A 14,744-nucleotide genomic window follows, 5' to 3' on the forward strand; every position below is an offset into this window, starting at 1 on the left:
ATGTACAATAATTGTCTTGTGATTGATCGAATTATACTGCCTTATATTATGGTAATTTTGTGTTCTGCTGGAATCAGTAGTTGTTTAAGTAGGTAGGTAATAGCATACATGACACAACAATATATGCGCACGTAAGATCTTTTTTTCATTCTTATGGATAATGGGTATAGAATACCGGAAAATAATATTATACGTAATTTACTGTACATTATGAACAATTGAATTTATCATTTACAGAATATATTATTATCTGTGTTGTAAAATATTTTTTGTTTTTATTTATTTTACAAATAGTAGGCAATATTTATTTTTTATACAATTCTTTAAAAACATAGTGTATTATATAAATATCTACGTGTAAGTGGTTAAAACGTTTTAAGAAATAATTAAAAATCATTATCCTTTGATGAGATGTTTTAATTATTTAGACAAATTATCTTTTAAGTTACGTGATACTTATTGTCTTGTGTATTAAATTTTTCATAGTTATTAATATTAAAAAAAAAAAAATGTTAAAGAGTCTATAGTGAATGTTTTTCGCTATAATTGTGATAATCGTGTAAAATGAAATATATATAATGACGCAAATCTCTAAAAATATACAAGCATCTCTCATCTCTACTAGTACATTGACGTCTTCTGTTTTAATTTTGGTATCAAGATTTTTTTTTCTTAAAATCTACTCCAATTGTTTACGAAGCTTTTGCGTATAACGTAATATAACGTATAAGTAAACATGTTTCAAATTTCAATCAATTGAAAACAAATATAAAGAAACCATGAAAAATCTTTTAATGAACTTCATAGAAGGGAAACCAATAGAAATGAACTAACTATAATAATAATAATACTCATGGACTCTTGAAAATATACTTCCTAACAATTTTTTTTTTTTTAATTTGGTTTTGGTGCATTGTAGTAGCACTATATAGCATAATTCCTCTTATTCTTGATAGTTCAGTGAACATCTTAATGCTTGTTGATAATGTTAAAATTTACTGTAAAATCAAAAATGTTGTTGACCAAAATTCGTTGCAATCTAATTTAAATAAGATCACCTTCTTGAAAGATGTTTGTCTATTACAGATTAAAGTATTTGTTTTAAATTTGATCTGTCTTTCAAAATAAATCATAAAATTATCATAAATAAGGCATATAAAATGTTGGGATTTATTACTAGAAATACTAAGAACTTTAGAAATCCTATATGTTTAAACAATGTATATACTCGTACTTCTTTAATTAGATCAGACCTAGAATTTGGCTCTTTAATTTGGTCTTATAATTATTCAGCTTACTCAAATGAGCTATATAATATTCAGTATAAATTTCTGAAAAGAGTTGTCTTTATTACTCATTGTACGATCTTCAGAAACTCTCTCCTTTTGGTTGAAGACTCTATAGGTATTGACTCTCTTAACATCAGGCATGATTTAATAGATATCATGTTTGTCTATAATATTTTAAATAATAATATAAGCTGTCCAACTATTTTATTTTTAATTGGATTTAGAATTCCTATATTAGGTAATACGAAATTTTGATTTGTTTCATATACCTAATTTTAATACAAATAGTGAAAAAATTAATTTTTTTGAAGAGACATTTTAACGCCAACGTTAAATCTCTACGGTCTTGGATTTTTTCGTTTTGTCTCATCAAGTATTTAAAACTAAAACTTTGTTGTTTTTAAAACATAGTGTCTAATTATTAATTTTTTAGTGTTGTTTTATAGACTAAAATTGTTCTCTTTGTATTTCTTGTTATTTTTGTTTTTATTATTATAACTTGTCTATTGATTTTCATGTTGTGCCAATTCATTTGTAATGTTTTTCTTTTTTTGTTAAAGGGCCTTGGTCCGTTGATTTTATATAAATAAATAAAAAATGTTTGTTAGATTTTAATCATTTAATTTTTCCTGATTTTTTTTAGATCAATATTCATAATATTTTTAAATACTATGAAAAATATTATTATATACTTCTATTTACTATATAGATGTCATAAGAAGTGAAAACCAAACTATACGCTCGTAATATGTATTAAAATATTTATAATGATAATAAATAGTAATATTATTTTATATAATACTATAATATATAATAATGTTATAATGATTGAAAGTTTTGTGTCAGAAATCATTTGTTCTTTCAGATGCACATTTGCATAATTCGGAATTGCATTTTTCCTTTGCATGTGTGTGTTACTGTATGTGCCATATGTATAATTCTATGTAAATACATGGAATCTAAATGGTGGCAGTTGAATACGAATTACACTGTGTCATGACATACTCACGCATACACAAGCATAATAAATGTATATACGTGTGCCAATGTGCCATATAAATCGCTTGTATACGATGAGCCATCTCGATACGAAATGTACTTTTTTATTTTTTCATCTTTTCATTTTCTTGTCTTAGTCTCTCCATTCGCATAATATAATAATATAATACGCATCGGCGAGCAATAAAATATATTGGATTTTATCGGGCGTCTTATATATTCTCCCGTGCAAAATTGTAAAATATAGAAATTCTCTTAACTTCCCCCCTCCCGGTTTCTCTGTCACACATTTTCTCACTCACTCATTGACAACTCTTCCTTCTGGTTTCTCTTTTTCTACTGCAGATCAACCCTTCTCCCCATCAGATATCACTCCTAAATCTTTCTGTTGTTCCATAGTACAGTGTACAGTAAATACGATGACTGTATGTGTGTACTATAATGTATATACATAAAAGGATAATACACGTGCAAAACAGGCACCGGGTTACTGTGCGAAAATGATAATAACTCTTCGTTTGGCCGCCACTGCATGTGCATTTGTGAGCGTGTGTATACTTATTATCGCACCAGACAATCGGCTTTACTTTATAGGAGCTGCTGCTTAAACGCGATACTCGCTACAGCAATATTGTCGTCTATACTCAATACGATGGACGTCCGAGGATAGACTAAGCGTTTGTTTTATTTAATACGTGTTTTATTGTTCGAGGTAAATTTTCTTTCAAACCATTGTTAAAGGCGCCTGTCTGGTCATTTCTCACTACGTCCAAGAATATGATATATGTGACACCTATGTATAATATTGCTGCTGTATAAGTAAGCACTCGACGATCATACTCCAGTCTTCTGTAGCAGGAATATTAAAAACAACCAAGGTCCAAGACCAAACAACGATATTCACAAACATCAATAAAATAAAATATATAACTATTTAATATTATTAATTAGACTCCATTTGCTTGTTTATAGGTGAGTATAGATAAGGAAACCAACAATAATATGATTACCTACTATTATATTTTTTTTGCACTTTCAGAAGATAATCTAACACGCAGATACGGACACTATAGTTTTTAGTTTTTTTGTTCTCTAAACTAAAATTGTATTATAGCCTATATATGTATTCATTATATACAAGCATTAGTGTATTTAATAATACATTTTATGTAATTTTATTTTATGTATTTGATAATAAATCATTTAGTTTTAGTAGTATTTAAAATGAAACTAACGCTTTAAACTGCAGCTATAATATATGTTTTGTTATTTTATTAATAATAATGTGTATCTATACTCGTGAATTATGTATTTACTATTAATTATATTTTTATATATATTTTAAATTTTAATTAGAACTTTTTGAAAATTATAAATAGCTAAAGAACTGATTTTTCTTACATAAATAATATACTATAATGATGTATACATTATTATAATTATATATATTTAATGTTTATAGTATTATTCCTATACCTTAATATAAGTTTAAATTTATTATAAAAGCAAAAGATTGACAAATTTACCAGTTTTTTTTTTAAACTTATTTAATTATATAAGAAACAAAAATATTAAGATCAATTTTTTATTTAGTTTTCAGTATTTTATAAAACCCAAGAGAGTAAATATTATATTTACAAAGAAGATAAAATAAAAAAAAAATTCAAAGACAAAGTTATAACTTCTGTATACAAACTAAAAAGAAAAAAAAAGCTAATTAACTACCTAACAAATAGCTATTTTTTAAATTTAAATACGAAATTCAGTTGATGTATATTTTTGATATTTAAAAAGAGCGAAATCATTCAAATATAGATGATTCAGAGTAATGCAAATGTGCTCACAAATAACTGTATTATGCAATTAAAAAAGTAAAGTTATTTCTTATTTACAGAGATAAGTGAAGTACTATAATACAATAGCCAAAGCCCATATAATTATTATCTATATATGAATTGTATATTAAATTAATGATTTTATTTAAAATTTCATTGTTTTGAATTAAAGCTGTATGTAAATTGTATAATTTATTATATTTTAAAACATGCACGATATATAGTATTACTAAAATATATTGTAAAATATAGTTGAGTTCGTATACTAAGGTATTTAAAATAATTTAAGACTTTGTTAAACTTCATGAGACAAGTTATTTATGAACAGAAACAAATTAAAATTATATTATAATCACAATTTATAACTTTTATTTTTACATCCATTTAAAATATACGGGAAAATATTTTTACATTTTATTTTTTACTTAATATTATATAAAACTAGGTGGAAGTTCAATGTCGCACAAAATACGTCATAATTGTTTTATTCTGTTAATCCTTATAGATTATTTACAGTTTACGTAATCTAGTAAATGTATAACGCATTATTACGGACCGTTTTACTAGGTATATTGAATAATATGGTAAAATAGTAGATAATATTTGTGTATACCATCTTAGTAAAAACTATACTATATATAAGAAAATGGTTAGAAAAATAAATACATGAATTATAAGAGCACTACATATAAGAGGATGAACGGACTATAATATAAATGATGTAGGTTTATAGTTAGCCCTCGATAAGGATGAAAATGTTTTGAAAATATGTTGTGGTCTTATAGATGGGTTTAATATTTTTTTTTTGTTTTTTGTACTCATATTTTGTCTAAAGTAGTATATTATATCAAATGTCATTCAAAGCAAACAATGTGTACGTATTTTATATATTGTGTTTGTGTCGATGTGATGTTTGCTTTAAGTATATACACACGTGAAAATCGCACGTGCACTTTATGACAGTATATCGGTGGTACCACGGGGAAGAGGAATTAAACATACGTCATCGGCTGATTTATCGCGAATAATACACCGCTAATGAAAACTATATATAGTTATATACACATGCGTACATTATGACGTAGCTTTCGCGTATTTTGACTCGCTCACCGAGAATTCACAGTATTCTTTTTGTGCTCTAAAGTTTAAACCCTTACAATATATTGAATATTTATACACCGTCATGTTTTATTATCTGCACGCTTTTTGATTGACGTGGTTGTCTAGCTTTGTTATAAATATTTAATTTAATAATACATATATTTTAGTATCTATAGATACCACTCAAAGTGACTAAAACACGTAAAGATAAATATATACCTTTCTTTGTTGTAACCATTGTTGTAATATTAAATAGTAATGCTTTAAGCAACGGGGAACTTTTTGATACCTAAACATATTATTATCATTTATCCAATTAATATGTTTTTTTTTTTTTAAATAAAATAAAATAAAATAATTATTTAACATCGATTAAATTATAGAAAATAACTATTTAGAATAACGATGCGTGCAAGGTGTACCTATAAATCTTATCTGCTAAAAAACAACAATATTTTGGTCTCGATAATATTTTCATCTAATTAAAAAAATATGATCGATTGATGATCGACTCACGCAATCACCTGAACACATACTAGGCCGCAAAATTATAAAATTATACCCTCCCCACGATCTACGATAAACGAGTCTCAAGAACCACTATCGCTTTCAAAAATGTCTGCGTGCGCCGCTTCACACAATACTGCTGTTGAAATTCATCCCTCAATACAGACGGTTGAGGATCGTCCGCGCGCGCACCCACTTCGGCGGCGGTCGTCAGCCTCGCGGTCTTTGATCGTTGTCGGCCGTGCGCGTCGTCCTCATATAAATTACTATATAGGTATATCGTATTATTATATCGACCGTGTGCGCACGCGCGCCTGTTTCTTGTGAATGGGCCGTGACGTCACGCTGAACGTGTGCCGCGGCGCGTGCCTTGCCGGGTGGCGGCGGCGGCGGTGGCATCGGCATTTGCCTACACCGCAGCTGCCGTTTTCGCGGTCACGGCCTACAAAGGTCGACCGCTCTAGTTAGCGGTGACGGTGGTGGCGGTGGTCGAAACGGCACGTAAAGTATTTCATGGCGGCGTGCGTGGGGCGCCCATTGACTATAACATTATACCGTGTAACGGTGTCCCAAAGGGTATTATTATCTCACTACTACAACCACCACGTCATTGGGCCATTCGTTTTCGACCACTCCGGTGTTCGAATCGATAATCAGTCTTATTTTTTGTTCTTTCGTACTTTTATTCATCATTCGTTATTTAATTGTCTTTTCCTCGTCAACAAATAATATCCTTTAGCGATGATTTCAACAGTCAAATAATAATACGAGTATACGAGTATAATATTATGTATAGTACTTCAGTACTTCATACGCGGAGCTGGTAAATTATAATATAATAATCGGGGATTGGAACTTTAATTATTTTGGTTCTGTTCTTAAAAAAACGATTTCAATTTCTCGATGTATTGAAAAAATAATTGAGCATTTTAAATAGTTTCCTAACAATTTTTAACATAAATTTATGTGTGACTCGATTAAAAAAAGAACGATTCAAAACGATTAATTCAAGAAAAACATACCTTTGTAGTAGTTAGTATTAAAACATAGTTTTCGGTTAGTGTTGTATTTTTAAGTCTTTATGGTTTTGACGAAGTTTCGTTTCAATATTTTCAGTAGGGATCTGAGTATAATGGTATGTCAAATATGCATTGTTGTTAGTCCTAATCGGTCAGTATAAATCAAAATAAACTATTATTAAAATTATTGTAAATGTCGTGTATCTATTTCATCATCGTATTAATTGTTTTGAACCACTGTACTGCACAATTTTAACTTCTATGTGACATCGCAGATGACCGGAATGATATGAATATTAAGCAGTAATAATAATAATAATAATAATACATTTTAAATATTTGATAGACCTACCGATATTTAATTAAGATATAAAATGTATAGATCGGTGTCGGTATCAGTATCTGTCTGCGATGCCAAACAATCGAAGCGTTTTAAATTTTAATCAAAATTAAGAAAATTTTTTTTTTTTTTATACAATATGTAATAAGTAAATTTGTTAAAATTGATAAATTTGAGACACTTTTAAAGAAATTGTTTTGACCCACTATAATTTCTCATAAATTTTGTGTCTTTAATATTTAAACTATTGGTATATGTTATTCTAATCAGAATATACTACAGTAGATTTTTGATTTCAGCTCTCGAAAACTTTAGTTCCAGACATTATTTTTAGTTTAATCTACCATCTTATACAATAACTATCCAACCACTTGCGTTATTACATAATTTATATAATTAAATTATATTATTATAATATTCTTGGTTAGTAAATTATTCAAATTAATACAAATTAACGAAAGAATTAATCTCGCCTGTGTGCTTATAAAATATAATATTGTAATTTATTTATATATTAATTCCGGTTAAATGGAAAATTCTGATTGGTATAGCTTCCTGTTGATTATAACATATAATCATACATTTTTAACATTGTCATTATTTGTTAATAAATTATTGTTTCACAAGTATACTATATGACACATGTATATGTGTACTATGGTATCAATTAAGTATCCAATTTTTTAAAGATAAAACATTTTATATAATTATCCCTTTTATACTTTTTTTTCCTATAAACACGCCAATATAACTTATCTTAATTCCACCCATAAATTAATTCATTGAACTATTTTAGTATTATATAAATTACATTATTATTTATTAACATTAAATTGAATAGGTATATAATTATGGTATCCTAACTAGCCTAATCTAAAGTCATTTGACATTGCTAAAATAATAATGGTAAGACATCATAGGATCATCTACCTTTTATTGTCATTGGATATAGAGTACTGGATTGAGTAGACTATAATATACAACTAATAGTTGTAAGCGCAGATGACTTCAAAAAGTCAACTTTTCTTTTTTTCTTTTCTTTCTATAAATATGTGCCCAATAATTTTACTGTATATAAATTGGTATGAGGTTTAAATTATTTTTATATATTATATTATCAGTACTTTATTAATTCTTATTTAACTTAATCATTAATTAAGTATCGGAAAACTAAAAGTAAATAATTTAAACGTATATTTTAATACATATTAAAGAAATATGAATTCAAATTTTCAACTAACTACTTGATATTATTTTTTTGTAATATGATATGTATAATTTATACAATTTAGTTAATACAATTAATTTTTCATTGACATAAATAAATAATTTATATTTTGCAATATAGGTGTACAGATATACAGATAAATTCATTAAAATTGTTATATTATTATGTTTAGGTACTTTTATACGTACATTATAATTAGGTATTCATCATTTAATTTTGCTATATTATTTGGTTTTATTATAATTTTTGTTTGTTTTTGTCGTGGTAGTATTCAATTATGTTTAGTTTTGATAATATTTTATGCTTCCCTTTCAATTTTTTTTTTTTTATACATGAATATTATTGTTTATAATTTTATGAATGTATAATGTGATACGTTTAATGTAGGGTAGTATTATTTTTTTAGAAAATTCTTGATAAAAGATGCTCTTTCAATAAGATTTTAATGGTCGTTTCGCTGTTTTCTTATCTTGAAAAAATTATTTAGGTAACGTATTGTTGTATCCCCAATAACCGGATCGAAATTATGTTTTTAATTAACCACTATCCACACTAGGAAATACTATTAAACTGAGTATCTAAACCGATTATTATAGTGCACCTCCGATTATTATTATTATTATTATTATTATGTCGCCCACTCGGGACACCTTGGGTTTACTGGCCCTCTCTGATCACAATTCCATATAAAGCTATACACGACCATACCTGTTTTTTCTTTCTTTTATTTTATGAATGTTTTGCGAAAACGACATGTTTAACTAACTTTAAAAACCTTACTCAGGGGCCTCCAAAAACCGTAGGGTTCCTCTCTATATTATTGAATAATGCATGCACATATACATCTAGAAAATGTTCATTATATCAATAATATAATTTTTAAGTACTCAGACAAAAATATAAAAGAGCATTTGTACAACTTTGCTTAAATATTTACAATATTTGTGCACTTAAATGAATATTTTTCAATTTTTATTATTCGAATATTAATATGAAAAATTATTATTAGGTAGGTATATTGTTTTGTTTGAACAAAAAGGTCTTATATACTTGAATGGGCGGTGAAAATATAATTTACTTCGTATTAAAATTTATGTAAAGCCATGGTGTAGTGTCCATTTTAATATACTCCACAAGTATAATAAATGTATATATAAAGTATAACCCTGTAAAGAATAAAAAAGGTAAATCCTATAAAAATTGTGTTTACAAGTGTGGTTGTTTAACGAAGTACCCAATAAAAATGTTATTTAGCTAAAAACTTTCTCTTTTTTTATTTTTTAATAGTGTTTGAAATTGAAATCAATATTATAGTAACAATATTGTGAATTTTAAATAATCATCTCAAACTTTTACTATTGAATTTATTATACATTTATACCTATATCTAATGATGTATATTTTTACTGTCATTAAAATACATACGTATTAAACTTGTATTGATACTATATAATAAAGGCTTATGTTATGCATAAGTAGAAATTTTAAATGAATTAATTAAGTTGTATTTTATATTCAAAAAAATTATTTTCGATAAAAATAAATTAGTAAAAAAATTACTTACAGGTACACTTTACAGCAATACAGCTAATGTAGTAGAGATATAGAATATTGTCCAACACGAATTAGTAATAGTATAGTGTACAAACTAAGTAGTAAGGCCTGAGTAGGACATGTCATCTTTAAAAAAGGCTATTATTTCTTTAATTTTTTTCAAATGCATACGATTTTGACATCCGTAAATTCTTAAAAATTATAAATTTCCAATAGAACTGACTCATCCGGTTAACACGAAGAAAAAAAACGAACTATGGTAGCGAGTACACCCGCCAGCGATTTTAGAGCTATTTACAAATCGAAGTACACTTACCGATACTATAATCAATTATAAATACCGGTAATTATAATTATGTTTTGCTCGTGCGTACGCCTATGGTGTGCTTATGTATATAAGAGCCCTAAAGGGAAAAACATACGTAAAATATATAATGTAATGCGTACACGATATTATCTGTACGAGGAAATTTCTATCAATCAGTATACTGTATACGTTGTCTGAGATAAAAAGTCCCTCGAGCTAATAAACGCCCATAACGATTGGCTTTTAGACTTTGGTTGACAGTGTAACGGACATTATGGTTAATATAGTTCTTAAAATTTTAATAGTTCTACATACTTCCTACTACCTATAAGAGGTTATTACATTATATTTCATGTTTAAAAAAAAAAAAAAATATATATTTCAGAAGATTTTTAAATCTTGTTTATTTTTTATGCACTAATTATGTAATCATATGAATTTTATTTTCTAACATTATGGTGTATGGAAAAATTGACAAATTAAAAATTATTTTTAGAAATTTATCATTTATATTCACTATAATTAATGGTGAACTATAAATATGCAGTAGTATATTTATTATACTTGCATTCTACAAACTAACAAATCTAAACTCCATTCCTATGCACAGCAAAATCTCTAGCCATAATCACAGCCCTCGACCATATGAAAAATTCTCCTATCTAAATTTAATACGTCCAATAACTCCCCAAGTACCATCAACAGCATACAAAAAAATTACTACCTCGATGAAATCGCTACAATAATAATAATCAATAAAATACAAAAACATAAATCTACAAATAAAAATATAACCATTATTTGTATACCGGAACACTGTGGAAATAAAGAAGCCGATCGATAAGCAATAAAGAATCATCATTATCAATAATACTCAATCTCAACAAATCCACAATTATTGTAAACACCAAAAAAACTATTTTAAAATCCACACTCAACACTTAGCTTGGCAAGGTCTATTAGTAAAGCCAATCAAACTAAACGAAATAAAATGAAATATATTACCATGACAGTCTACTGGAGCATTGAGAAAAATTGAATCAATAATAAATATATTGGGAATCTGAGCCATGTAGTTTCAAAATCAGCTAGGTACTTATGTTCACCTAATGTAAAACTAAGACCCGGCGATTTGCACTTCATGTGGAGTGGTCATGTCGGTAAAACACATTCTCGCGGAATGTAAATCCTACGATGTGAAACAAGATGCAAAGATAAAATAAATCCAAATTTATATGAAGCAATAGGTCTAAAGTTACCACATAGCTTCATGTATAAAAATGACCTTTGTAACTGAAGTTTTAGATAAATAATAATAATAAAAAAAAAAAATGACAATATTAATTGTACTTTAATAATATACTGTATATGCAAAGATTTAAGCAATAGTAATACATTTTTCTCATTGGAGTCAGGTTTAATATACGCAGAGGTTGGTTTATAACGCTTATTAATTTATTATTTCAGAATCGGTATAAACGAATTCTCTGTTTAGCTGACCCGTTTGAAAATTTGCAAGAAACAAATCCAATACTATCCTAACCTTGGCAGAAAAAAAATATGATCGACTCTATTTTTAGTAATTAATATACATATAATGGTTTTTTTTCAAACACAATTTCAACTCGATCGTTTTATTAAAATGTGAAACTTTCAAGATGTATTCAATAGCCACCGTTATATAATGTTACAAAATAGCTGCCATAAAGCTGTCGAGTTATATTCGACCATTAATCATTATTTTGTAGTTTACAGCGATTATGATACATTCGGCATAACGAACACAATCTTCCATCGATAGGTACGCATATTATAAAATCGTCCACGCTCCTATAGGTTTAGTATTAGTAGTGAGAGTTATTTTAGACTCATATATATATATTAATATATAATCATTTATGTATTTAACCATAATATTATATATCGGTCGCGTCAGTACATTCGTCATCGCCGTCAATCGTCGTGAAAACCGCACGCGTTTTTCAAGGTTGCGTACCGTTATAAACGAAGGGGTGTGAGTGTTCGGGTTTGGAGGGATGTTAACGATAGTCGTAAATGAGTTTTATAGCTGCGTAGTGGTTGTACACGTACCTGTTGCAGTTATGCTCCCGCCGCCACCGCCGCCACCACCGCTGTCTAACCAATCGGCGAATAGCCAATCGTCTGTCGTGTTCACGGCCGTCGTCGGATCCCTTCCGTCAACTACCACGACCGCCGACCCCGCCGCCGCCGCTACCGACGAAGACGCGGCCGCCACCGCCTGAAGACTGTGCAGCGCTCCGCTGGTGACTGTGGCCGTGGCTGCGGTCGGCGGCGGTGGAGTCGCCGGCGATGGAGATGGCGGTTGCCCGTCACCGTCCAACCCCCGACGGCGCCTGTTCCGCAGGGACTTGCGTTCGCCTCCGCCGTCGACGCCAACATTCTTTTTCATAGCCCGCGCAACTTCGCCGTCTCGCGTCCGTCGCGACCACCATGGCCAGCGTCAGCTGCGCACGGCGACGCCGCCGACCATCGGGTACCCGCGACCGGTATATCGGATTGATCACGCGTACTGTCTTCTGACGACCAGTCGTACATGTACAAACCGATTATTATTATTATTATTATGTTTACAACGAGATTCCTTTATTGTCGCGTATCGTTAATAATAATATTAACAATAACAATAGGTACAATTATTACGGTATCGTGTACCGTGACACGACGAGAACGCACCTCGTCGACCGACCAGACGACGACGCACACAGGTTAACGAAAATTCGAAAAACCAATAATGTAATCGACAAAAAAAACAAAAAAAAAAAACCGCGAGCGCGTGCGTGACCCGGCGTTTACGTCCACAGAAGCGAACGAATCCGGCGGGTGGGGGGTACTACCGCACGAAGAAGAGATTCGAAACTCACGCACACGCGGGCGCGCGCTCACACACACACACACACACTTATACACTTATTATAATATACGTTTTGACGACGACGACGACGATACGACGGCGGCGGTGGCGGCACTGCAGTCCACGCGGAATACGCGACGGACGAGACGATAATAATATTATGTTTTGGTCGCGTTGCGCGCGGCGTGCATGCGGACGACCGCAGCGGCGGTCTAATGACAAATACGCGCGCGATAATAATATTATTACGTAGGTACAAATTTCATGTGCGCGCGCGTCCGCACCTGTTGGCGTTCTGGTCGCCGTCCGGACAGGGTGTGCGCGCCGAGGACTTTTTACGCGACAGCCGGTCCTCCGCGACGGCTATACGCGTGGTGGCCGCCGAACGACCGGCCGGCCGTTGCCTATGCGGCGCGATCGGTGAACGGTGCCGCCGCCGCCGATGGTGTCTGTAGGCGGAAAAACCAAGGCAACAACTCCGTAAATGAAACGCGCGCGGCGCGGCGGCCGAGTGTTTTTCGTCGGACCGCGGGCGTACGGCGCGCTGACGTCACGGTCGTGTTCACCGCCGACGAGCATGACGTCATGCTTGTGTCTAGATTTCGGCGCGCGCGAGTTTTGACGCGCGCCCCGTCGATGCCGCATACGACTCCGATGCTGTGCACCGTACCTATACTATGCAGTTCTGCACAGACCGCGGCCTGCAAACTGCTGCTTATACATCACGCGAGTCGCGTAATAATTGTAACTTATTGTGTTGGACATCATTACGACGATATGATGATGATAATGATGTGTTTTGTGATGGGTTCTAGAAACCGCGGTGACGTGGGTGTTGCGAGGCTGGAGCAGGGGGCAAGGATAAGTGTCCCCCCCTGCGCTTTAAACTAAATTCTATTTTTTATACCAAACGTGTAAGTTTTACTATAAAATCGAAAAAGCAAAAAAAAAAATAATTATCAACTGCTCCCCCTGATTAAAATCCTAGCTACGCCCATACGCGGTGATAATAAAACGTCGTCGGACCGACGTGTATGTTGATTTGAACGTCTGGAATTTTATGGTTCGAATAAGATTTCGCAAGATTTTGTTTCTGTACACGTGTATCTACATACGATTATAATATAATATAGTCTATGAAAACAGATGTCTCATTTTCCCGTGTGCAATAATATGTTACTCTTTCACGTGTTAACAATATTTTGATCACTTATAAACTTTTATTATACCTTTACGCTGTTCGGTTGGTGACATTCTCGTTAGTCATATTTTCACGAGAAATTACATTTCTTACTGTACGTTGACTTTTATAATCTTAGGTATATATACAAGAAACCTATCAATCGTTTGCTTTGAAATATCAGTGTTAAGAATATTAAACGAAATTACAAGTATTACACATTTTCTTTCATAAAACAATTAATACCCATTCAGTCGTTCATGTTTTGAAGTTTTGAAGTTTTCAATTTTTTTTTTTTTTTTTCATAAATTAGCAATAAAGTGCACTTTATTGTTCAAATCAAAACATAATTAAATCAAACATAAATGATGTAGGTATTGTAGCTAAATATTTAATAAATTAGTTAAATTTTTAATTTATCTAAAAATATAGCTATTTATAATGTTAGTATTTTTTAAACAGGTGAAACAATGCTCAAGTAAAAGTCGTTTA

At 30.8% G+C, this 14,744-nt stretch overlaps 1 protein-coding gene across 1 annotated transcript in view; it reads right to left on the reverse strand.

Moving 5' to 3' along the window:
- The window catches only part of LOC112600912 (early growth response protein 1-B-like), a 32,017-nt gene extending 18,662 nt beyond the window's left edge, over positions 1 to 13,355 (reverse strand). The window contains exon 1 of the mRNA XM_025348261.1: positions 12,271 to 13,355. Coding sequence (XP_025204046.1) covers positions 12,271 to 12,610 — 340 coding nt within the window. The 5' untranslated portion in view covers positions 12,611 to 13,355. The remainder of the gene's footprint in view (positions 1 to 12,270) is intronic.
- Positions 13,356 to 14,744: the final 1,389 nt, after the last annotated feature.

Source organism: Melanaphis sacchari, unplaced genomic scaffold (genome assembly GCF_002803265.2).
Source record: "Melanaphis sacchari strain LSU unplaced genomic scaffold, SCAv2.0 Contig73_pilon_pilon, whole genome shotgun sequence".
NCBI lineage: Eukaryota > Metazoa > Arthropoda > Insecta > Hemiptera > Aphididae > Melanaphis > Melanaphis sacchari.